Source organism: Lynx rufus, unplaced genomic scaffold, assembly GCF_022079265.1.
Source record: "Lynx rufus isolate CCGP_SWC_20201006 ecotype Redwood Valley unplaced genomic scaffold, mLynRuf1.p SCAF_8, whole genome shotgun sequence".
Classification (NCBI taxonomy): Eukaryota; Metazoa; Chordata; class Mammalia; order Carnivora; family Felidae; genus Lynx; species Lynx rufus.
The window spans coordinates 117004699-117031334 of record NW_025814896.1 but is presented as its reverse complement, the minus strand read 5'-3'; the positions used below and the strand labels follow the sequence as shown (position 1 = coordinate 117031334).

The 26636-nt window shown below is 43.2% G+C and overlaps 1 protein-coding gene across 1 annotated transcript in view; it reads right to left on the bottom strand.

Annotated features, from left to right (window-relative positions):
• Positions 1–26636, bottom strand: part of ALK (ALK receptor tyrosine kinase) — a 674721-nt gene that overhangs the window by 441100 nt on the left and 206985 nt on the right. Inside the window, exon 3 of the mRNA XM_047068721.1 lies at positions 15607–15771. Within this exon, the coding sequence (XP_046924677.1) occupies positions 15607–15771 (165 nt within the window). The remainder of the gene's footprint in view (positions 1–15606; positions 15772–26636) is intronic.

Sequence of the window (26636 nt, the reverse complement as noted above, 5' to 3'; positions counted from 1 at the left end):
TATATTAATACACATACTTACTATTTCTACTATTGTTCATTTCTTCCTGTGGATTCAAGTTATCCCCTGGTATGATTTCATTTCAGCTGAAGATCTTACTTTAATATTTACTGTAAGGTAGGTTTGCTGGCAACTTTGGGTTCTAATTTTCTCCCCTGAATATTTTTATTGGTTCTTTTGTTGTTGCTATTTTGTTTTATTTTTACTAAGTTAGTTTGTTTCTTTGTTTAATACCTTGGCTGAGCTATATCTGTGAAATCTGTCTTTCCACAGTGTATGACCACTGATGACTCTGTTCAGCTTTGTTGTTGTTGTTGTTGTTATTGTTGTTGTTGCTATTGTTTTAGTGTTCTTGCTTTTAATTTTAAGCCTGGCTTCCTATGCTTCATCCATGTATATCTTAGTGGTCTGCAAATATTTGGACAAAGGACATGCTTAAACACTTTGAACCACTAAAAATTCTGTCCTTTGTCAATAGATCTGTATGTGGGTAAGGCAGTATATTCAATGCTCAGGATACTCATGTCTCTTATGCATGTATGTACATTCTTAGGGTTAAATAGAAGGTTATGGCCAGCTTGGACCTTTTCCCATCCTCATTGGGAATATACATAGTCTCAACCATGAATATACCTGCCCTGGCCTCAGGTTAGCTGTACCACAGATTATCATCTTCACCAACAATATTGCCAGGCATGTATTTTTCCCCCTCCTCCAAATCTAGTGAGCCACCTTCAACTGCAGAAGTTGTTTGTCTCCATGGTGTAGCCTACTTTGTAAGGACCTCTGTGTAGACAGAGTTGGGTAGATAGGAGAAGCACCAGGTCAGAATGCCACAGATTCCCACAGTTCTTACCTGGGTCTTATCTGTAACCACACTCTGAAAGGAAGACAGAAGTTCATCAGTTTCTTAAGCACAAATACTTCTCAGATTATTATATTCATTTGGTCAATTTTTCAGAGAATCCAAATGGTTGTTTTTGTTAATTCTGTCCAGCTTTATAGTTGCTTTGGGGGGAAAGAATTTGCCAGTCTCTTCACTTCACCATGGCTGAAAATCCTGCCTTACCTTACTTCTTTGAATCTAATTTTATTCACCTGAAACATAGATATCCATGTTTCTGAAACTATTTTATAGGGTTATTATGAGAATCATATAAAGCAGTGCATGATACGTGCTTGACATAAAGTAAGCCCTTGATAAACATTAACAGGGTCACTACACACAGTTGAGTGATTTGTGCCCTGCACAAATGTGTTGAGTGAGGGGATGAATGGGGTTGAAATTCAGCTCATGCTCTGCTTGTCCAGCTATGAGTTCCAGCACTGGATTGCATCTATCCAGAGGAGGCATGTTTTCCCAATTCCTTTACGCAGAGAAGGCAAGATTTTTTTAATTCACACAGAAATGTCATACAGTCTAGATGGTCTCAGAACACTGATTCCTGTTACCTTCCTCCCCTCACTTCTAGACCTTCTTAGTGAATGTCAATTCTTTTATCTTGAACTGGCCCAGTAAATATGCTTACACAAAAGCCCTTCATTACTCTCATGTCCTTTGGTTGTTTCTCCTCTGTTTTCATGTTCTTTTTTTCTTTCCCTTTTTCAGAGTAAATGGGCTCAATTATTTTGCGCATGCATTTATGGAAACATGAATTAAAAATAAGTTGTGGACTGCTGCCTGCTGCTAGTGTGGATGTTGGGAAGAGTATTGCTAATTAGATTTCCTGCAGAAACCCAATTTCTAAATCCCTCTAAAAGACTCAGGACAGCTTCAGGATCCTTCTCTCACTCCATTTAAGCATCTAGCTCCCTTCTGCAGGACACTGAATTTCTGTCTTGCCTTTGAACCCAGAGATAAAGAAGCCTATTGATTCAGCTTATGTTTCTAGTAAGTGGGGTTTTATTTATTTTCTCATGGAGCAGAGGGGTTCAAGAATTTGTCTAACTTTCTTGTTTCTCTAGCAATGTTTCTCAAACTTGTCCTTATATGTGCGTCACACAAAAGGCCAACATGTCTGAATATGTCTTTATTGGTAGGCAAAGCCTGCTTCCTGTCCATGTGCCAGCCATTCCTGCTGATCCTGCCTATTTTGCTTCCAGAGTTATGGACAATGGGAAAGATACATTCATCTTTTCAGGAGAAATACAGGTTGAAAACAGAAGAGGAGGGGCGCCTGGGTGGCGCAGCCGGTTAAGCGTCCGACTTCAGCCAGGTCACGATCTCGCAGTCCGTGAGTTCGAGCCCCGCGTCGGGCTCTGGGCTGATGGCTCGGAGCCTGGAGCCTGTCTCTGATTCTGTGTCTCCCTCTCTCTCTGACCCTCCCCCGTTCATGCTCTGTCTCTCTCTGTCCCAAAAATAAATAAACGTTGGAAAAAAAAAAAAAAAAAAAAAAGAAAACAGAAGAGGATCAGAAGACATAGGAATAGAAGAGAGAAGGAAAGCAAGAGACAAAAAATAAGGGAAAGGAATGAAGCATTTCTGTGAGGGCTGGACAAATGTGGGTGATCTCTGGAGGGTTGAGAAGTCAAAAGAATTGAGACTCTTACCTTCTCCAAAATCCCCATTTTGAAAGCATTAATTATTTTGAGTGCTCTATCTTTTAAAAAATATTTTCAATGTTCTTTTTTTATTTGAGAGAGAAAGAGAGAGAGAGGGAGAGAGAGAGAGAGAGAGAAAGTGTGTGTGTGTGTGTGTGTGTGTGTGTGTGTGTGTGTGTGTGTGTGGAGAGAGGGACTGGGGGGGAGATAAGGAGAGGGGGAGGGAGGGAGGGAGGGGGGGAGAGAGGGAGAGAGAGAGAGAGAGAGACAGACAGAGAGAGAGAGAGAGAGAGAGAGAGAGAGAGAGAGAGAGAGAGAATCTAAAGCAGGCTCCATGCTCAGCGCAAAGCCTAACACAGAGCTTGATCCCATGACCCCGGAATCATGACCTGAGCTGAAATCAAGAGTTGGACACTAAGCCAACTGAGCCACCCAGGTGCCCCAAAATATTCTCAGTGTTCATGATCTAACTTATAGTTAGTCTCTAAATAGGGTATAATCTGTGTTAAGAGCTTGAACGTTGGAAGGATAGCAGCGACTGCATTGAGGTTTCTGATACTCAACTCCCTGAGTACACATCACTGTGGAATGGATGCCTTTTGGGCATAAACACATCTTGTTAATAAATGAAGAAATAAGAATTCTTAGGAGAGGGGGAGTATATAATCCAATGAATTATATCTTAATATAATTGTCTAGCCCAAGCAATATTGCAGATGAGAGTATTAAAAAGGAGCCTCTCATGTCATTGTTGCAGAAGTGAATTTAACGTCTATCTACTTTATGAGAAGACCATTCTCATTTTAGGCACTCTCCTTTTTGAACATTCTCATTTTATTTATAAGGAATAAATCATTACTTATTGCCAGCATAGTACTTCAAATGCCCCTTCCATCGCTTCCAGTATATAGATGCTGATCACATCAGAGAGATGCCATTTGCCAAAAGAGAACACAACTGCAGGTCAGGGTGCTCCATAACAAAGGCACTGGGAGATGCCACACTATGCATGCAACCAGTCTCATTAACAAATAAATGCATCAAGCATATTTCCAAATAATAACAGCTTCCATGAAAATCAATTAAGAAAGATGTAATACCCAAGTGTGTTTTGATCAAGCATTGACTAGCAATCAGTACTAAGAATCCTAAAGCAAGAAGTGGAATGAATCAAAATAGAGCATAACGCTTTAGAGGAGAATAATTTGAACTACTGTTGTAGTCACTCACATTAAAGGCTCTTAATTATCTTTTAGTGGGGGAGAATTGGACACTAAAATCTGAACCCCCATGTATTCTATAGAATCTACTACAATTCCATTTGCAAATGTGCATGATTACCATTGCTGGTGAGGGTTCAGTCATTCTCAGCAAATTCTTTTGTCATGTCCCCAAAGTCCTAAGTTTAGAAACACCACTAGAGATGTTATACTTGGATACCTGGTATGAATGAGCTTCTTATGTTTTAGGATCAAGATTCCTAAATCAAGAGTGAGTAGAACTCATTGTTTTAAGCTGCGTGGCTGAGATAACCATGGTCAGACTAGGCTATATGTTACTTTATATGCCATTTTGCTGTTTACAGAGTGGTCTCTCATGCATTATTTCCATCGATTTTTATCACAAGTCAGGAAAGACAGCCACAGAGGTAAAATTACCCCCAGATCTCTCTTCATCTCACACTGAACCAGTCTTTCTCCATCTTGAATGAGTAAAGATTACCTTTCCAGTCTAAGTAGAATTACACTGTAGTTATACCCATTCAAGAGAACTTTATTTTATTCCTCTTTGCAAGGTTCTGGCTTTCCTTCAATACTCCTCAAGTATAAATTCAAAGCCACTCATGACTTTTTTTTTTAATATGAAATTTATTGTCAAATTGGTTTCCATACAACACCCAGTGCTCATTCCAACAGGTGCCCTCCTCAATACCCATCACCCACCCTCCCACCCCCTATCAACCCTCAGTTTGTTCTCAGTTTTTAAGAGTCTCTTATGTTTTGGCTCCCTCCCTAACTTCTTTTTTTTCCCTTCCCCTCCCCCATGGTCTTCTGTTAAGTTTCTCAGGATTCACATAAGAGTGAAAACATATGGGGGCGCCTGGGTGGCGCAGTCGGTTAAGCGTCCGACTTCAGCCAGGTCACGATCTCGCGCTCCGTGAGTTCGAGCCCCGCATCAGGCTCTGGGCTGATGGCTCGGAGCCTGGAGCCTGTTTCCGATTCTGTGTCTCCCTCTCTCTCTGCCCCTCCCCCGTTCATGCTCTGTCTCTCTCTGTCCCAAAAATAAATAAAAACGTTGAAAAAAAAATTAAAAAAAAAAAAGAGTGAAAACATATGGTATCTGTCTTTCTCTGTATGACTTATTTCACTTAGCATAACACTCTCCAGTTCCATCCACATTGCTACAAAAGGCCACATTTCATTCTTTCTCACTGGGCTCATGACTTTTCTTAAGCAGAGCCCATATTTCTTTAAGATGTGTCTTATCTGAACCATTTGATATATAGAAATAAGTGAGGCTAAAAACTCCACTAATAAAAGGTTCTTAATAAGAGGAAATAAGGAAGTCAGAAAGACAGCTTCTCTTAGAGATTATCTAGTCCTACCCACTCAATTTACCAGTTGAAAAATTGAGGCCTGAGGTCACATGTTAGTGAAGGGCAGACCCACCACTCCTGAGTCCCAGCACAGTGTTCCTTCTGTTTCTACAGGGCAGTGCTTGTTGCAATAACCCAATTCTACCTTCTCACACTAATTGCCTCACCATGTAGCCTGGACAGCAAGCTTCCTGCTGTGCCTGCCTCAGGCAGTACTCCTTGCTCTGGCCATCTGCAAAGAAGATAAAGGAGACAGTGGACTTCCCTGGACCCTTATGAAGACACTGCCTTTACAGACACCACAGTGGCTATAACCTGGTTGTGTCAGAGAACTGAGCAAGTCTCCCCAGCATCACTAGCAGGTGGTCAATGCCATGAGCTGAACGTACCTCCACACATTTAATGAGGGTGAGTCCCATATAGGAATAGGCCCTGGGAAACGTTGTGTTTTAGGAAGAGTTTAGTATAATGGAAAGGACATGAGATTCAGTGTTCAAAAGCTGGCATTCACGATCTGGCTCTGCTACATACCAGTGTTGTAGACTTGGGCAATTTACTTCATTTCTCTAAGCTTCTGTCTGTGGGTCAAGGAATACTTAATGAATGTCTATTTTATACTGGACCTTGGACCAGGCTCTTGGGACATCACAATGAATGGGAAAGTCCTAGTTTTCTTTCTTTGATGCTTACCACTTAGCCTCAGTTTACCAATCTATTCATTTAGTCACACTAATAATACCCATCTCACCATGTTATGAGAATCAAATGGGATCGTGGACAAAAAAGCACTTTGCAGACTGTAGCTCTTGCCATTTTCATTTAGGACAGAGCCAAGGGCCAGTCCCTGAGCTGTCAGCAACTCACCACAGGCCTTGCATGTGTGGTTTCACTGTCTCCTCCAGCCACCTCACACAGGAGCTTCACAGAAACTTCCCTGGGAAGCATCTCAGCTTCCTTCCATGGGTGAGGTAGGCAGCCTCACCCCAGGTTCTCCATTTTGGAACATCAGTCCCTCCAGCTCCTGCCCAGGGTGCCTTCAGTCCTTCTTACCCACAGGAGTCATACCCCTAGAACTTCTGCTACTTCTAGCTTCAGTTCCCGCTGCTATAACAAATTACCAGAAACTTAGCGCCTTAAAATAATACAAATTTATTACCCTACAGTTCTGGAGGTCATAAGTCTAACATGGGTTGGTGATCTGATTCCTTTCAGATGAGATTCAAGGGAGGAGGCACTGTCTTGCCTTCTCCAGCTTCTAGAAGCTGCTTGCCTTCCCTCTCTCCTGGCCTCTTCCTCCATCTTCAATGCCAGCAGCTGCTGTGCTACCACTTTACATGGAATTGTGCTCTCCTTGATGTTAGACATCCCCCTGACTTAGACATTAACCTGCAGTGCTCTGCCTTCAGTAGGGGCTTACCAATTGTTGGTTTAAGAAATGAAGAAATACATGATTCAAAAAATAAACAAAATTGAAAAATTGATGCCTATTAGCACATGATGATCTTCACATCTCTGTCTCTCTCTGACCCTTGCTTCCATCATCACATCTGCTCTGACTCTAGCTCTCCTGCTTCCCTTTTCTGTATATTAGGACCCCAGTGATTCCACTGGGCCCATGCGTATAATCGAGAATAATCTCATCTGCGAAGTCACTTTTGCCCTGTAAGCTAACATATTTCCAGGTTCTGGGAATTAGGGCTTCTTTGGGTGGTCATAATTGTATCCGTCATACCAGCCCACAGTCCCATGCTGTGGACACTCTCAGGATCACCAGCCTCAGGGGCTAACCTGACAAATTCGTCTATGCTAATGGGCATAGGAGCTCCTCTTTCTTCCTTCCATGGTGTCACACAAGTGTCTAGAGGAATGCTCCCTTATCAGAACAAGAAATAGCCTTAGTGACAATCTAGTCCAAGACCTTTACCTTACAGATTAGGAACCCAAGGGCCATTACAGATAAAGTGACATCCATTATGGCAGAGTTGGGATGAGAGCCCAGACCCCTTCTCCCTCCAATGCCAGTCCTTCTTTCCTTATGTCACATGCTCTGTGGGCAATGTTGTTAAGCTCAGGTAAAGAAGGGCATAATCATCACCAGACAACCATGATCCATCCCCTCCCAGTGAAGGCTTCTTTTAGAGGCAGAGGCAATACCCTGAGAAAGGCTCGTCCTCATGGAGAGGCAGGAAATACTTCATAGACACTCTGCAAGTATTCTGGCTCATTAAGGCAAGTCCCTCACTGGAGCTCAAGTGCTGCCAGGTTGGCACCAGAATCTCATTAAAATGAAAGAATCACAAGTCACAGCTTGTTGAAGGGTTTGCTCGAGGGTCAGGACTTAAAGCCCAGTGACCTCATTGCTCAGGAGATGAGGGACACATTTCTGCAAGCAGCACCAGAGAACTAACATGGCCTCTCATGGTGAGTTCCAGAGGAGGGGCAGGGATAAGAGGCTACAAATCCCTTCAGCGACCTTACTCTGATGAGAAGTTGGCTCAAATGAAAGGCATGGCCACTAAGAACCCTTCTGAAATGTCTAAAGAGGAAAAAATTCAATTGAAATAGAGCATGCCCCTGCTGCTTACATGCTGTAAATGGTACCTGGGTACATTCTGGAACCTGATGCACATTTGGTTCCCACAGTTACCCTTTCCCACCCTTCAAGGACAAGTCAAGCAGAATGAGGGTGGGGTGGGAATGCTCTTGATTTGTGGGCCAATGTTAATGCACCCTACCCTGACAGGCAGAAAAGCAACTTGCTTGTCCACCCACCTGTGTGTCCCACCATTGCCAATAGCGCCGGCTTTTTTTTGGTTGTTGTTGTGGCAGAAAACAGTTAACATGCTTCTCACCACCCCCCAACAAAAATCTAAAATAATAGCCTCAAATGAGAATTTTTGATCTCTTGTATTAAAAAATATATATAACATATTTTATTTTATTATAAAAGCAATGAATGTTCACTGACTCAACTTTGAAAAATACCAAAGCACACAGAAGAAAATATAAATCACTGATAATTCAGTCATCTAGAAATAACTTCTACCACCAAGTTGGCAGATAAAGACTTTTTCCTTATGTATATACCTTGTTTTCTCTTTTATAAAACAACTTATACCACACATATTGTTTGATCTGTTTTGGCAGCAGAATATTTAGGTATACTGTGTTTTATGTAACAAATTCCCTATTGTTTGAGCATTTAAATGATTTCTTTCACCATCATCAACACCACCACCAAGATAGTTTTTTAGATAAGCCAGTAGGAAATACTTGGTTGCGACCCTGTTCCTTAGGTCTGTCAGGTAGTCTATAGAGAAAGGTATCTTTTGATTCTTAAGGGTTAAGCTTGTATTATTAGTGGCACTCTGCCCAGAAGCGATTTCTTTCCTATCTAAAGCAGGTAGAGTCTGAGAAAAGAGATTAAATGGTTTTTGAAATTTATGAGTTGGCGAGACCACAAGAGCTAGACCTGTCTACGAGGCCTTCTTGGTGGAGGAGTGTCTGGCCAGTGTAGCCTAGAAGCTGGGAGGTGAGTGCTCAGGGAGAAACCTGCTGAGGCAGCTTCTTAAAGAATCTGTCAGAGACATAAGTGACCCTGGGGCTAGGTGACATGCTTTAACAAACCCAGAAGTCTGATCCCATTTATCGGATGGGACAGCAGATGTCCTATCTCCAAAGTGTCTCTGAAGTGTGCCCATGATTATGTTTATTTTTATCTAAAGAAGACAGAAAATGAGCTTTACCAATAGTATTACACAGTGAGGAACAAACACATACGTATAATTGGTAAGTATTTACATGGAAGGGGTACATGCTCAGAAATATTTTACTGATGAAGCATATAATAAATAAAGTTCAGAGACTGTTGCCTTAAAACAGAAACTTCATAGTAGACAGAGTAAGAAGCATAGGAAGAGAGCTCCAGGGGGCAGGAGCCCAGGAACACTTTGCATAGACAGTCCCAGTTGGGATCATCCCGTTTGAAACAAGTGAAAAGAAAAACAAAAACACACACACAAAAACATTGTTCTGTCCTGGAATGTGTGTGTGTGTGTGTGTGTGTGTGTGTGTGTGGTATCTGTCATTGTAATTGTATTTTTCTTCTATTCCAGTTTGCCTATCTCTACTGACCACTCTCCCAGCTTCTACACCCTAAAACCAGAGGTCTTTGCTAAAGGCTGCTTACACAAAGTAAGGTGAGCAATTATTGACTCTCCCATGAGCCAGGTTACCTGAAAGGTGATCACTAAACCCTGTGGGCAGGAAGTACTTGACTTTAAGCAGGCATTAGCACATTTCACCTCTGTGACAGTGAGGGGTGGGGCAAGAGGGGTGCCGCCAGGGTGTGCTCTCAATGACACTCCAGCCCTAGAGCTCCTCTCAATTCTGCCTCACTGACAGCCTGTCTTGCCATCTCCATCCTGTTCTCACCCATGGAACTGGCTCTCCAGAAAGAGCTGTAAACCCACTCACATGCACGTATCGATGATGGAAGAGGCTAATTTATGAGGTCCCACTTAGTCAGCCAGTGAAGCCCAAGAGCAGAAATGGGTGGCTAATGACAAGTTTTACTGGATGAAGGAGGAAATGCTAGGCAGACTTTCATCCCTCCATTTTCCTGTCAACACTGCAAAAGGGTTAAGGTCAGAGCATGAGACTTAGAGCCAGCTCAGTCCACTAGCTGCAGCCTCCAGGGACAGCGGGTGCAGAGAGAAACTGAGAGAAACTACCCATCAAGGTTGTGCCTGCAGCTCAAAATGTGGTCCAGTTTTCAGGTTCCAGCTACTCCCAGGATGGATTCAATCTGAGAAGTGTTCAGACACTCTTTTAAGAACTCTGCAAACCTTGGGGGGAAGGAATTAAAGGAAGGAGAAGAAATGCTGGTATTAATCTGGGCTCCTCTGAAATCACCTAACCTAACTTCCTAAAGGGTCTAAGAGCCCCCAAGTGGAGACAGAGGCACACATGATCCACATGCCAGTACACACACAAGGGGAGAAAAATCAATGTGTAGTAAGTTGAACCATGGTCCCCAAAAGATATGCCCAAGTCCTAATCCCTGGTACTTAGGAAAGTGATCTTATTCAGAAACAAGGTCTTTGAAAATGAAATTAAGTATCTGGAGATGAGATCATGCTGCATTTAAGATGGGCCCCAAATCCAGTGATATATGTCCCTATAAGAGGCAGATCTGAGACATGAGAGGAATGCCATGTGAACACGGAGACAAAGACTGGACTGATGCATCTGCAAGCAAAGGAGAACAGAGATTACCAGCAGCCACCAGAGGGTACGCAACAGGCATGGAATACATTCTCCTGCAGAGCCTTCAGAAGGTATCAACTCTGATAACATCTTGATTTTGGACTATTGGCTTCTGGAACTGGGATAAAATAAATTTATGTTGTTTTAAGCTACCTAGTTTGTGTTTATTTGTTACAGCAGCTATAAGAAACTAATGCACAAGGGTATAACTGGAGCAGAACGACCCCACTCTGGCATTGCAGTCCCCTTGTCATCTGTGGCAGCAGTATTAGCCATTCCAGAATTCTAGGACAATGACAATACTTATTAGCCTTCTGAACTCAAGGCATGTTTTTTTTTTTTAATTCCAATATAGTTAACATACAGTGTTACATTAGTTTCAGGTGTATGGTATTCAACAATTCTATATATCACTGGATACTCCTTAAGACAAGTGCCCTCCTTAATCCCCATCACCTATTTCACCCATTCCTCTGCCCACCTCCCCCCTGGTAACCACCAGTTTATTCTCTATAGTTAAAAGTCTGTTTCTTAGTCTCTCTCTCTCTCTCTCTCTCTCTCTCTCTTTTATTTTCCTCTGCATGTTTGTGTTTTTTCTTAAATTCCACATATATGGGTGAAATCATATGGCTAGAGCCTCATATGGCTAAGCAAAATAAGTCAGAGAAAGACAAAAGCCAAACCCAAACAGAGAATTGAGAATCAGTTTTCTGGAAGAGAGTTGAGTTGATACAGGAAGGATGTCTGCTCCTCTCAGCTGAGTCTAGTCCCATTCTTCTTGGGTATACACATGACTGAGGGGTTATGGAGGGGTTCTGGGGAGAAGCTGCTAATCTGTTTTCTACTTTGAAGCTAGGGCCCATGCTGGAGACTAAGATCTTGTCTTGCTGGAGAAGAAAAATGTGACTACGTTCCAAAACACCAGAAGTAGTAGATGTCAAACATGCTCCTGGCACTTCTTAAAAAGTCATAGAACGCCTCAATCTGATGATTCTTCAAGATCTTATTAATTTATAATATTGTGTTCAATCAAGACCATCACTTTTTATTATCTTGCTGCTCTGAATTGTATCTTCCTTATTATTCTCAGCTACAGCGGCTATAAATTAAAATCATTCAGAATTTATACTCTTACAGTTCATTATCTATGATTGGTATTATCTCACTGCCTTTTTCTGGTCTTTCTATATCCTCTGACAAGAAATATTGCAATAGAGTCTAAATACCATCCAACCAATAAATGTTGAGTTTTAAAAAGTCTCTATTGACTGTACTACCCTAAAGTGCACCCCATTCCTCCTTCTTATCTCCACAACCAGAATCCCTTCTGCCAAGACGGGATCATCAGAGAAAGGGAGATTCTAAAGAGATGGCATTTAGGATTGGGATATAGGTCCTTGCTTTGGTTCTGTGCAAATTGGGCACGCCATTTTCTCTCCTTCACCTTCACCTCTTTCCATGACAGTCAAGAGACATTAAGACACATCAGCTTGCTTCATGAGTAGCAACCTTACTTCAGTGACCAGGGAGTGATATAATTAGTTGAATCAAAAAGCAATGAGTGGCCCATTACTGGAAGTTCTGAACACCTCTCAGTGACATTCCAGATGTGTGCCTACAAAGGCTAGAGGCTAGTCCCTTGTTTCTAAGACTGATCAAGGCTGTGTGACTATACAGATCCTTCCATTAGACCCCAGGAAAAAGAAATACCAGTTTCTGACAGTGCTGAGATTCCCTCAAGTTATGCTTGGATGTGTTTGTTCACTAAGGAACTTGATCAAGCGGACTGATATATCTACACTGGCTTTTGCCATGGCTATTCACATCATTGTCCTTCATGTTAGTAAGAATGTTTTTCAGACAAATGGAAATTGACAATACTCACTAAAACATGAATATTCCAATCCTTACTTGTCTAACTAATTGGAAAAAGTTTGTAGTCAGTGCATGCACTGGCCTTTTATAAAAACATAAAGGCATGGATATATTTCCACACTCAGGAACACTTATTTCTTTCTTCTCTCCTCTTCTTCCTTTCGTTTTTCTCCTATAACTCAGGGTAACATGAAGATGCCAGAGATCACAAGAAAGCAGATAAAGGAGGAGAAACAGGTCACAGAGTGGCAATGCGTAATCTATTGGCACTCTTCTAAAATTCACTTAAAAATTTAAAAAACACCAACTTTCAAATTGATAAAGTCTGACTCCACAAAGTCTGTGGACAATTGCTACTTGTCCCTATCTCCTGATTTCACTCAACTGCACTCACAATTCAATAGCCATCAAACAAAAAACATACAATGACCAAAAGTACATGTACTACCAGGACTGTTGGGGATTAGGCTCTGGAGCCACCACTATGGATACATGAAAGCAGGTCCACGTCAAGAGTATAACAAACCTGGGGCGCCTGGGTGGTGCAGTCGGTTAAGCGTCCAACTTCAGCCAGGTCACAATCTCGCGGTCCGTGAGTTCGAGCCCCGCGTCAGGCTCTGGGCTGATGGCTCGGAGCCTGGAGCCTGTTTCCGATTCTGTGTCTCCCTCTCTCTCTGCCCCTCCCCCGTTCATGCTTTGTCTCTCTCTGTCCCAAAAATAAATAAAAAACGTTGAAAAAAAAAATTTAAAAAAAAAGAGTACAACAAACCTAGTTATGTCTCAGAATCACTTGAGAAGTGTCTAAAAATATTTTTTTAAAAAAACACAAAGGAAAAAAGAAGGAGAGAGTCCCGTGAAAGCTGAGACTCCACTGAAATACTGTATTGCATCCACCAGATAGACGAAAATGACAAAGTCTGACAATATCAGGTACTGGTGAGGATGTAAAGTCCTGGGGAGGAATGCTAACACCTCAAAATGGGGTATAACTTGGTACGAGCACTTTGGAAAATAGCTCGGCACTCTCTATTGAAATGGAAGCTGCAACCCATGACCCAGCCATTCTACTCCTACTCTCTGCTCCAGGGAAATTCTTGGACATGTATATGCACCAAGAGGCATGTACAAAATGCTTACAGTAGTGCTGTTGGTAACAGCCAAACCACAGAAATGACCCAAATGTCTAAGGATGGTGGAAGAAATCAACTGTGGTATTTTCATGCAGTGATTGAAAACCAAATGAACCACAGCTACATGCATCTACATTGACAAGCCACAAAACAACAATATTATTTCATTTGTATAACAGGTTACAAACCTAATCGACATGCTGTTTGGGGCTATATACATAAGTGGTAAGGTCATAAGGAAAAGCAAATGAACGATGGACACAAAATAGGATAGTGGTTCCCTCTGAGGGAAAGGAAAGATTTTGGATCTAGGTGGGTGACAGAAGAGGTTGTAAATGGACTGACAAACGTTCAAATTCTTATGCTTGGTGTTGAGAACACACATGTTGATTTCATTGTAATTGTGAATCCATGCATACATGTTTCACTTTGTTGCACATGCTAGATTTTATGCTAAAATTTAAAAATACACAGATTTCCAGGTTCCATCTCAGATCTGTTGAATCAGTATCCCAGGCTGCGGAAACCAGGCAGTACTTTGTATAAGTTCTCCAGAGGAGTCAGATGCACTGTAGATGCACTATAGGGTTAAGAGCCACTCACCTACACACAATACTCCCCCCTCCCCCTGCCAATACACATCAGCATCCAGGTGAAAGCAGCTTAAAATATAAATCAAGGTCAAGCAATTTCAAAAGAGTCATAAAAACAGAAAAAAAGGTCAGTCTGGGAGAGTATGAAGAAAGGAAAGTTCTCTCACAGTTCAGGGTCTGAGGCTGCTATAGAAGCCTGAGGGCATCAGGCTTATTCCTGTGCCACCTCCGACCTCCCCCAGAAACTTAATTGAGCCCGTTAGATTCACAGAAGCATGAGCCTGAGATAACTGCCTCCCAGACCTGGGCCCAGGGCAGGCTTTCACTAGAGCTTTTGCTGCAAAGACAGAAACACTATGTGGGAGAAAGCGTCCTTGTTTGGCACTCATCACAGGAGACATCTAGACCTGGACCGACACGTACAAGCTATGTGATCTTTAGCAAGTCACTTCCCCTCTCTGAGCCCTCAATTTCTCATCTGCCCTGCCTCTCTCACAAAATTGGAATCCCATGAGACTGTACATGGAAGGGCTTTGCAAAATGAAAGTACTACTCCGAATGGTTCAGTGAGTCCATTACCACATCAGTGGCTACTTTTCCCTACAAGTCAGAAACATAGGCTGTCAGTTCTGAATAAGCAGAGTTTTCTGGGTCCAAGGAACATGGAGCTCTAAGATTTGCCACCTAAGATTTGAGACCTAAAAGCTGGACTAGGGCTTAGTGTCTCCGCATCTATCTCTAAACACTCAACAAATATTTAACAAACACCCACAACTTATTCAGAGTCTAACTTCTCCGGCCCCTGATAATTCAGAAGAGGATGTTCATTAATCGCTCAGGACTACTGGAAACACCTTGCAAAGCTACAACACAGCCTAAATATTCATTACTGGCTTTGAAACTAACATTTAACCCAGTTATACAATACCTTCCAAATTAAAAATGCCAGATTTAGCAAAAAAGAAATGCAGGACACTCAATTACATTTGAATTTTTCTTTTTTGTAAGTTTACTTATTTATTTTGATAGAGAGAGAGAGCGTGCACAGGAGGGACAGAGAGAGGAGAGAGAATCCCACTGACAATACAGAGCCTGATGTGGGGCTTGAACTTATGAACTGTGAGATCATGACTTGAACCAAAATCAAGAGTCAGATGCTTAACCGACTGAACCACTAGGTGCCCCTGAAATTTTTAAATATAATTGGAAGTTGGAATAATTTTAATGTATAAGTATGGCCCAACTATTGCATCAGATGTATTTATGCTAAAAAAAACCATTGTTCATCAGAAAACTCAAATTTAAGTGGGTGTCCTGTATTTTACTTGGCAACTCTATTCCCAAAGGACAAACAGATCAGCACTTTCTCCTACATCAGTGTGAGAGCTATAAAATCCTATTTCCTTTACTTGGTGAGAGAGTGAAGGGTCGCCTTGGTCCTGAAATTGGACTTGCATCCTACGGAAGGCGCACACATTAAAAGCAGGTTTCAAAGGAAACAGGTTAGAGCAGAGCCAGGAAGCCTTAAAACTGCAAACAGAAATAGACATACAAACCCTGTGCTAGCCCATCTGGGACACTTTGTGGTGGCCTCTACCCTTACCTCTGGGCATCTCCTTGGAGTGCTCTGTCTCAGGCCCGTCCAACAGGTCCATCTGGGAGGCCTCCTCAGAGGGGACTCGGCGCCAGGACCAGCTCTGGTTCCGGAGGTCGTGGAGTGGTGGGGAGTACTCCAGCTCACAGGGGAAGTCAAAGCTGCACTCCAGACCTGCAGTGACAGCCAAAGGTCAGTGGAGCAAACTGTCTCCCAAAAGAAACATTCCAGCATCGCCCCTGCTCCGCCCTCCGCTCCAGGAAGGTGGCCTTCATCTCACCCACAACCCTCATCTCTCCGGGGTGGGGAGCTGTCAGTTTCACAGCTGGCTTGGCTCCACATTGTTGTAAAGGGGACTAAGAGAGAAACAAAGGTGTTCCTTGTGTTACTCAGATTAAAGGAGGCATCTTTAGAGAAGGCAGGTGAAAAAAGAGCTAACAGGTGGGACTGGAAGAAGCTCTACATCCTGTGAGGTTACCTGGTGACATGAAAGGGCCTGAGGCCAAGTGGCTGGAGCCTGGCTTTGCAACCAGATAGGTCTGAATCTAAGTCTGCTGCTTAGCAGCTGGGTTGACTCCAGGCAAGAAAATCAGCCTCTGTGGCCTCAAATTTCCTCATCTGTACATTGGTGATGATAAATCTACCTCTAGAGTTTGCTGTAAGAGCCAGGAGGATCATGTGCTTTCTGTATTTGTGAACCTGCCTACAGTAGATGCTCAAGAAAAATCTTCGCCAGGTTCTGCTCTATTTGAGAAGAGAAGGCCAAATGGAGCTCAGGCCTTTACTCACAGCCCTGTCTTCCAGCCTTAGATCTACTCTTCGGCTCCCTCCAGACAAGAGGGCCAAGGCCATGAAAGCTAGTCTGGGCTCATTCTCTCTTGGGGAGAGGGTGGGGAAGGTCACTGGTAAGGAGAGAGAGGGAGAGGGAGAGGGAGAGGGAGAGGGAGAGGGAGAGGGAGAGGGAGAGGGAGAGGGAGAGGGAGAGGGAGAGGGAGAGGGAGAGGGAGAGGGAGAGGGGGAGAGAGAAAGAGAGAGAGAGAGAGAGAAGGGAGGCAGGAAGAGACCATACGGTGGGACATTTTATGACCTTTTACAAGGATTCTTGTGCCCAAACCATTCCATGTTTGCCCTACTTCTAAGATACACTCACCTCCTTCCCCTTCCTAACTCCATATGCATTACCCAAAGTGGCTGAAGTACTTTGTACCCAGTAGGTTCTCAATGCTCATTGATGGGTAAATGGAATGTGTGCCAAAGTGCGAATTATTCACCCACTTTTGACTTCATTGTCTCCCCTCAGCCATGGGGATGTGAAGAAAGGGAGAATATGATATAAAAAACCCAGAACACTGGACTTGGTGTCCAGGCTTGGACAGTCTCTTCTCATGTGTGCCACTGGGTGCCCTCATCTGAAAAACATGGGTTTAGACCAAGTGACTGGGGAAACAAATGCCCAGTGAGACCTGGGCTCCAACTTCAGCTCTGCCACCAATTTTGCCGGTGCCCTTGAACGAGCCACTACACCTCTCTGGGCCTCAAGTTCCTCAAATACAAAAGGAGACTTAGACTAGATGTTTTCTAAAGCTCCTTCTTAATTTGGCTTTTTAAAGATTCCTAAGTCCTTGTTCTCAGAAGTGTTATAGGGAATTTGATAAATCAATCTTCGTAGTGGTGCTAATGGGTGCTAACTCCCAATTATCATTGTGCATCGTAACAGCTGCTTCTGTGGCTACTGCTACCTTGACCTCCAAGATGAATCTGGTGTTAAAAATTTCAGAATGCAGAGGGGAAGGGTGTCAATTCTAGTGCAGGCAGCTGGTTGTCACTGGATTGTCCCTTAGTCACATACACAGGCAGCTAAGCCCTAGGCCAGAGTGGAAGTAAAAGAATTCCTGTTGACTTTAGCCAAACTAAGTTTAGGTGGGGGTTGGTGGGGGGTTGTGGGGGAAGAAAAATCCTTCAATTACACTTCTATTAAGTATCTTTCTGCTTCTCAGCCAGTAGAGATTTATGTACCAGCTGCTCTCCGGGAGCTGCCATCTTTCTGGTCCTAAGGTTAATACTACTTGACCTTTCACAATACAGACAATTCACCTTTATAATGGTGAGCTGAAATGGGCAGGACTACAACCTTGTTTGAGTTGACATGCCACCTGCTGCCTACATATTTATCAGCTTTGAAGACTTTCTACTTGCCTCTGGGGGCTGAGCTGCTGCTGTGTCCATGAATTGGTGTCCATGAATTGTAGGCCGCTTTAATCTTCAAGACTTACTTGCCAGCCACCTAGTTTTGATTACAGAATGCAAGGAGAAAGCTGGTCCAACATTGTGTATTTTGTAGCATAAAAATTATCCTTATAATGAAAAGAGTAGCCACTAATCTTGGCTTTTCTAAAGAGGGTCAAAAAGATCCATCTATATTAACAAATGACTGAGTCAAAAGATGGGAGAGAAAGGTACTGGCCATTCCCGTCCCACATAGACAACTATTGGTGACTTTCCCAAAGCTTTCTCTTCTGTGGCCCAGCCTCTATCTTGATTTTTCTTCTCCAATTAAAGTCGTCCTATTTCTATTTGGAACAGAGGGGTGGCATGCAAGATCAAATACTGCCTGGTGTATATTAGACAGACAACAGAATATACAATCCTAGTATCAAGCATCATCCGTCCTGGGATCTTTTAACTCTGAAGAGTCAGAGAACCGGCTGTGTTTGGACCAAACCCTGCCTGGTGAAACAAGCTAGGCACATGCTCCAATTATCAAATAGGTTCATTTTGAAATTCTTGCTCCAAGGCATCCTCCCTTTAGCTGTCAAAGCTGCACTCTTTGGCTTTAAATAGAAAGGAGGTTAATATTACTGTTCATTTTGGGTGAAACTGAATTGGGCTTTTTAAAATTCCAGTTTAATTTCTCATAAAATATCAAGACAGGCTTCTTTCTCCTGCACTAGCCTCAGTGCCTTTCAAGGAATAACACCTGGGACTCATTTCTAAAAACACCAGGATAAGGAATATTCTCCTTGGGTCTTTTCTAAAGTTGTAGACCTAGGAAGCTTCTTGTGTCTCCTTAACCCTCCTCTGACCCAGTCCTGGTAGGATAGGGACTGTAGAGTATATTTTACAGATAGGACTCAGAGGGATCAAGGGTTTCAGTGAAGTGTTCAGCCTTAAGCAATTCAATGGCAGAGGCAGGTCAACATGCAAGAGAAGGCATGGGAAATAACATTCACTGAGTCCCAGCCATCTGCCAGAGACTGTGTGTGTGGTTTTTTTTATGTCACTGTTTTTCTGATGCCACTATATCTAATCTACAGAAAATCACTGAGAAGTAGATGGTATCTTCTCTCTACAGGTAAGGAAACAGAGGCTCAGAAAGTTTACTCTACGTGCCTAAAGATCAAAGGATCACCCTAAGGCAGAACCAGAATGTGACCTAAGGCTGGATAATGATGAAGATTGAGACATTTTTCATCATGCCTCCACAGTTTCAAAATCACAATCCAGGACCAACAGAGTAAATTAAATAATATATGAGAAACCTGGTAAGTGTTATATCTTGGTTATTATTACACCCAAAGTCTGCAATCTCTTCATATTTGCAAAGGCTTGTCCTTGCCCCTAAGGGAACAGATTTATATTTCCTCTGTGTCAGGCTTATTTTGCAAAGTAACCATGACCTTCAAAACATTCCAGAGATCTCGGGGCACCTGGGTGGTTCAGTCAGTTAGGCGTCGGACTTCAGCTCAGGTCATGATCTCATGGTCCGTGAGCTCAAGCCCAGTACTGGGCTCTGTACTAACAGCTCAGAGCCTGGAGCCTGCTTTGGATTCTGTGTCTCCCTCTCTATCGCTGTCCCTCCTCCCCTCTTTCTCAAAAATAAATAAATAAACATTAAAAAAATTTCAAAACAATCTAGAGATCTCAAACTTACTTTACCTATCAGGACCCAGGAGAATCTAACCATTGAAAAATAGCAATGAGAAAAAGACATACTTTCCAGAACCTGCTGATCATTGCTACCCACTTTCTTGTTGCTTCCATTGTAAAAAAAAAAAAAAAAAAGATAAAGTAATGGAATCTTCTGGAAACAGTTCTGCTGAGAGGGGTGTCAGGTGCTGTGAAGAGAAAGGTCTTGGTAGAGCAGTGAGGATGGTTCCAGGCTTGGTCCTGCATAGAGCAGCTGAGAGACCTCAGCAGGTTCACTCACCTCTCTATGCCTAGTTTTCTACCTTTGAAAAATGAAACAAATGGAGCAAATACCTTCTACAGTGCCCTCCGTCTCTGAAGGCTGGTGATTCTATAAGGCCAACACAACCAAACCTACAGACCCTCAGTCACTTTCACTCTGCCTACCTCTAAATGAGGGCTTGTTGTCATCCCTAGAAGCAGAGTCCCCATGAAACGAGGCTGAAAGTGCATCTCACTCAATGGGGACTCAGTTTACCTCAAGATCGTCAGAGAATTAAGAAGAAAATCTCAGGTTTTACAGTGACTGACTGTTCCTGAGTAAGTGTGAATGTGAATGTGTGTATGTGCGTATGTATGTTCATACATTTTTATCAGCTTGTACCTATGTTCTGAAACCTTCCAGGCTATGAGTCACATTTCAAAAACTGAATTCATTAACAGTTAGCTTTAAGGCACTGTTCTAGTATAAAAGGCAGCCATTCAGAAAAATGTTACAGAAGCTGATCAGAAAACCCTGTGGTAGCCCTGCCCAGAGAGATGCCCAGTTCCCTTTTCAAATGCCCTTGGCTGTAGAGGAGTTGGCAATGACCGCACACTGAGTCTGAGGGGGGAAACCTAGCCTTTAGAAGTGTGTGAGCCTACCCAAACATCCATGCTAAGGCCTGTGCCTAGGAGGCCACCTTGGCTAATCAGTGGAGATGGGGGTCCTCCCAGGCTGAGATGCATGAGGAGATTCTGTGAAAGTTCTAGGCACCATCTACAACACCACATAAAGGTAATAGGGAGACATGGTGTCCTTTGGACACTCAGGTGTCCCCTTGGGTAAGCTTAGAAACTCAAACAGTCCTCCTTTTTGACTGACCCAAGTCTCCAAAAAGCTCCTTTGAATCAAGGCCTTTTCTGCCTCCTTGATTCTGACCCTGGAAACACAGAGATTTCCTACTAGTTTCCTCAGTCACCTTGAGTCAATTTCAAGTGAGGGGACCAGCAGCCTCTAGTTTTTTAAACTTTCTTTCCAAGACTAGCTGGTTTCCAGGATCCTTCAGAGCAGCTGTCCTTGGGCAGGTCCACAGGAACCCACTTGCTGATGTCTTTTAGTATCAGCCCACCATGAGGTTTAGAAACAAATATTGTAGAATGAAAAGCAAAAGCAGTAATAAAAAAGAGAAGAGCACCATATTTATCCATCCTATGACACTTCACCCTTCTTTAATTGTTTTTCTCTTATTAGGAGTGTGTCAGAAATCAAGCTTGGGGTTGGACTAATGCTCTTGGCTCTGGCAGCACTGGGTATGCATTTGTAAAGAAGACCTGAGGGGAGGACCTCTGTGAAGGCCTGTGGGAAGTATTTTCATAACTGACTACATTTACTGAGAGCTTACTGTGTTTGGAAACAGTATGCCAGGCACCTTACATCATTATCTTATTTGATCCTATGAAGTAGGCAGGATTCTTACCCCCATTTAGCAGATAAAGACACTGGGCTTAGAGAAATAAAGTTACATCTGAGTTAGATATGAAGTGATTGAGTAGGCTGTGGGCTTTCACTGACCTGCTTCCTTCCTGGGACCCTGAGGCCTTGATGACAGTATCTCACAAACAGGGAATTATGAATTGAAAAGGAAGCAGCAACAGAGCCACCCTCCTTCAGAGCCACAGACACCAATAAGAGTCAAGACCTACATCAAGGCAGGTCAGGAACTGGACCCATGGAGAAACAGGCAGGGTCCAGCTAGAGGCAGGACAGGAGCTGGAGCATCTGAGCTTCCCTTGATGGAGACAGAACTGGAAGGCCTAGGTGAGGATTGAGTCAGAGTACACATTTCTATGATTCAAGTCTCAACCCCCCATGGGTGTGTTGACTCAGGAAGCTAAGAGTACACCTCAAGTAAGGCCCAGGGCTCAAAGTAACCTATCTAGGTTTCCTAACATGTTCTGGGATATCCGCTGTGTTTCTTGGATAGGGATAGGGGTGGGTTGAGGGAACTGAGGGTGGTATGGGCAAGGTTTCTATGGCCATCAGGGACCCATGAGAGAATTCACCCAACTGGATACTCAGCCATGGAATCTGCATCTGAAAACAGAGAATTATCTGGTTTTGGGGGCACCTGGATGGCTCAGTTGGTTAAGCTTCTGACTCCAGCTCAGGTCATGATCTCACAGTTCATGAGTTTGAGCCCTGCATCGGGCTCTGTGCTGACAGCTCAGAGCCTGGAGCTTGCTTTGGATCCTGTGTCTCCCTCTCTGTCTGTCTCTCTCTCTCTGTCTCTGTCTCTCTCTCAAAAGTAAATAAACATTAACAAAATTACCAGGTTAGCTGCTAGTTTAAAAAATAGCAGCATGATTGTGATATGTCTTGGGATTCCTATTTGACTGCCAGGATGCAGATGGCCTTGAGGCTGGGCTTGGCATTCCTCACTTGTTGAATGGTAGTCTCTGTGGTCCCATCCAGCCCTATAATCTTCTCCTATGAATCTATGATGAATGAATATGTCTTATTCATTAAGTGACCTTAATATCATCAGGTTTGTTTCTCAGGGATAGAGCACAAGACCTGAGATTTGATTCCAATTACACCACCTGCCAGATGGGCAGTATTAGGCACTCTCTCCCTCTCTCAGAGCATCGGTCATCTCGGTGGTCAGACTAACTTCCCAGAACTGCTAGAAGGATCCAATGAAACAATGCATGTGCTTGGAATGGAGAAATTCCTAACGCACATTAGCTGATTCAGAATTTGTACAGTCATGCCCTTTCTGAATAGTTTCTGTTTACCATGAGAAATAATATTTATATGAGCTATTTTAGCTGATAGCAGATGACCATTTCCTTGGTATTACGTTGTCCCATGTAAAGGTTGTCATGTCTACCTTTAGACGATATTTACAGAGTTAAAGGCTATTAGAACTTGAAATGACATTTGAGGTCAACTCCTTCTCCCATTGGACAGGTGATAAAAACCAAGACCCAGGCAAGGGAAAAGACTACCCCAGGATCATGTGGCTGGTCACACAGTGTGGAGGGCATTTCTCCTGCCTGTGGAGGCCTTTTCAAATGCCATCCTCTCTGGGTAGCTCCAGGCTGAACATCAGTTGCTGAATCACCAGCTCTTACTTCCTCAGGCTTAGCTTACTGGCACATTTAAGCTGAGGCTAGACTGCTTCAGGGATGGCATATACAAATGCCGGTGTATCCCTAACAAGCCTGATTTGTGGGTTCAACAAAGAATTGTATGAAGCATGCACATGTAGCAGTTCTCTTGCAGGTGGCCTTTAGAGGTCATATAATAGAGCTTCATGTCTGAGGCTGCGGTTCATTTATATATAGCTCCAGAGACCAGCATTCTCAAAACTCTGGCAGTCCTTAAGGATTGTAGCCAGATCAAAGGAGCTCCCTTGGCTGCCAGCAATTCTGAGGCACAAGGCAGAGTCATCTTCTTTTCTCAAGGTATTCTCCAGAACTTCTCGATCATTGAGCTTCTGGGTGATGAGGGACCTTTGGGACTATCTGACATGAAGAAACTGAAGTCTAGAGATATTACAGATGCAAATGGGTGGGTTGCAAAATTGGTACTAAAATCTGGTTCCAAGCCCTGTGGTATTTATTATTATTCTAAGCTATAACAAAATAATAATAATGATAATAATAATACTTTAAACAATTAGGACAATTCACAAAACTCTAGACTTTTTTTTTTTCTGAGACAAGATAGCAAAAACACATATGGCTAGGTTTCAAATATCTCCCAGTGATTCAAAAAAAAAAAAAAAATCTCCCAGGGATTCGATGGCTCAAATCACTTCCAATAAGGCTTTCTGGCTTCTCTCATCCTAGATGTACTCTTCTGCCAACAAGCTGTTTTTTGATGGTTGCTGGAAGCTCCCTGCTAGAGAGTAGGTCTGTGCATAGGCTAGAAGCTATGATAAGAACAAAGGGAGGAAACGCAGTGGGAGTGAAAGAGAAAGATCACTAGACAATTCTTGGAAATTTCCAAGCTCTGGGCTAATCAGCCTTGTGCTTTGGGGCAATTCATTTAACCACCTGAGTCTTGGTTTCCTCATGTATGAATGTGAGAGATTTATCACAATAATCATGCTGATAAAAATAATAATACCCGCCATGATGATCAAATAAGGTAATGAATGTGGACATGCTTTATAATTACAAAGTACCATATATGCATATCTTATCGCCTTTGTCGCCTGTGCCTCAGATTTACCACCAGGAGCTGAGAAATGAGCTGGACTGACTTGACCTCAGAGGACCCAGGGAGACACTGACCAAAACAGGTATCTTCCTAGCTTGCTCTGTTTTATATCAAAACTGCATGGGGCACTAGGGTGTCTGAGGAATATTGAGGAACTAGCTGCTGCATGGGATCAGACTCTTCAAAGTGAAAGCTTGGCTCAGTCACTTGACTCGCTGCATATCCGGGGGGCAAATTATTTAATCTCTCTGTACCTCAATTCTTTCGTGTGTAAAATGGGGATTAAAGCAAGGACCACCTCAGGGGATTGTGAGGAGGATTAAATGCAATACACATACCAAGCGCCCAGCGTGGCAGTGACTTGCACATTGTTTATTATTAAACTTGGCAGTCCTTGCTGTTGGTCTTCAGGTGTCTCCAGGGGTTAGCCACAGCAGAGGGGAGTTAAATGGGTCCATGTCCAACACTGAAGGCAGAAAGCTTTGACTGTGTCAAACTTTGTGGAAACTCCTTAATCTTTGCTTTTGACACACTGATCTAGCTTCCCTTTTGTAACTGAAGTCACACTAGACCTTGAATGAGAGGAGCTGCATTCTAGCCCCGGCTCTGCAGTGTGACTTCAGGCAAATCATTTAACCTCTCCAGGCCTCAGTGTGCTCATCTGAAAAATTAAGTGGTGGAATAAAATGATCCTCAGGTCTCCTCCATCTCTACCATTTTAAGACCAATTTCCCTTTTTGGGCAGATGGCCAAGACAAGCTTTCTAACTTGGCTCTAACAGCTGGTCAGCAGAATCCCAAGAGTCCTGACTTCCAGCCCAGGCTTGGATGATTAGGGGCTTCTACTCCCTCTTGCTGGGTTATCTCCTAAAGGGGCACTTGGCCCACCAGTTACCTTTGGTATTAATCTACCAGCTGCCAACAACATCTGGCCACTTACTTCATAAGACTAAGTAGCAAACCTAGCCCCTTGCCCGCCCCGCCCACAACCACTATTCATTTGTCATGGGGCCCCAGAACTGAAATCATTCACTTCCTTCCCACCAACTCGCTCCCTGGAATGCATCTGGGAACCAATCACCCAATTCAAGACATCTGTTTAGCTCACTTATAATCAAGCTGCAGCGAAGAAGGGCCAAGTCTCCTTCAATCAATCAATTATATAAACACAGCCTCAAAAGACAGTCTCAAGGAGGGTGTGTGTGTAAGCATACCCAGGATGGTGGGAGATATGTGTAGAAAGCTTAATTCTCATTTCTCTTATTTGTGGCCAGTGCAATGTTACAGATAGAAGAAATGGGACTCTGCTCCTCATCCCAGAACAGAAAATTGAAAATAATTAAGATCCCAGACATTCTGAAATTAACAAGCCCAGCCTCCACATTTTACAGATGGGAAAACCAAGGCTCATGTGACTTGGCCAAAGTGGCAGAGCCTAGGGTCTGGATAAGTAAGAGAACTGAGACCAGAACCCAGATTGGACTTTTCCAGTCCAGTTCTTTCTTTGTGATTTTCAGGATCATCTCTAACCAAATGAAGCAGACCCCACAGAGTATGTTCAAAACCTTAATAGTTTGTACACTGCTCAGCATGACATCCATAAATTAGGATCATCCCTAAAACCAGAAGGTTGGAGAAGAGCTCTGAGCAATATGGCATCCATGATAACCAGAAGAGACTGATGGTCATCAATGGTCTCAACTTCAGAACATGAAAAAATGACCCTCCCCACTTTTCTGGTCTCTAATGGTGAAGATTTGTTAGATGTTGCAGGTTACCATGGGGCTCCCCCCACTCCCCAACCCGATGCCAATCTCAGAACACAGATACAAGGCTGTCCTAGAACAGACCCTGTGCCCTTCAGGGACTCCCACTCCAGGGTGGCGAGATAGACTTCTCACACCTAACTCTCACAGTTGGCAGACATGGTAAGGCCATGGGGACACAGAACAAGAGAGATTTTCTGCCTGGGAAGACCTGAGGTTCATGGAGGAGGCAATTTTGGGGCTGCATCTTGATGAATGAAAAGATTTTAACAAGGGATAGGTTTAAGCTAGGAAGTTTGTAAGAACACATGAAGGAATAATGTTACTCCAGGCAGATGGGGAACTAGTATTGCTTATTCTCGTGTAGTTTTATGAATTCTGAAGCTGGGCTACATAGGATTAAATCCCAGCATGGAGAGTATCATGGTTAAATATAAAGTCCTTTCAGTTTTTAGAGGGAAAAACCAGGGACTTTAAGAGTTTTAAGGAAAAACTTTCTAGCAAAGTAGAGCCAGGCCACCCAAATGCAGGCTATTGGCCTCTCACTGGAATGGCCTCATTCCTCTTCCAAAGGTGAAACACCTGTGCTCCAGCATCTGGAAATCTGTCCTCACAGAACTTACAACAATGCTGTCAATTAGGAATCATTCCCATTTTTCAGATGACAAACAGAATCAGGGAGTGGTCCTTCCACACCAGGATGGTATTGACCCTATACTGATGTAACCCTTGCGACATCATGAACCCGCTGGAGTGGTGGAGACCTAAGGAATTAAAATGATGAGATGGAGAAAGCAACAAATGGGAGTGATGTGTGAGGAAATGCTTTGCAGCCCAAGTACTGAGAAAATATGAACCATCGCCCATGCGTCTACTGCA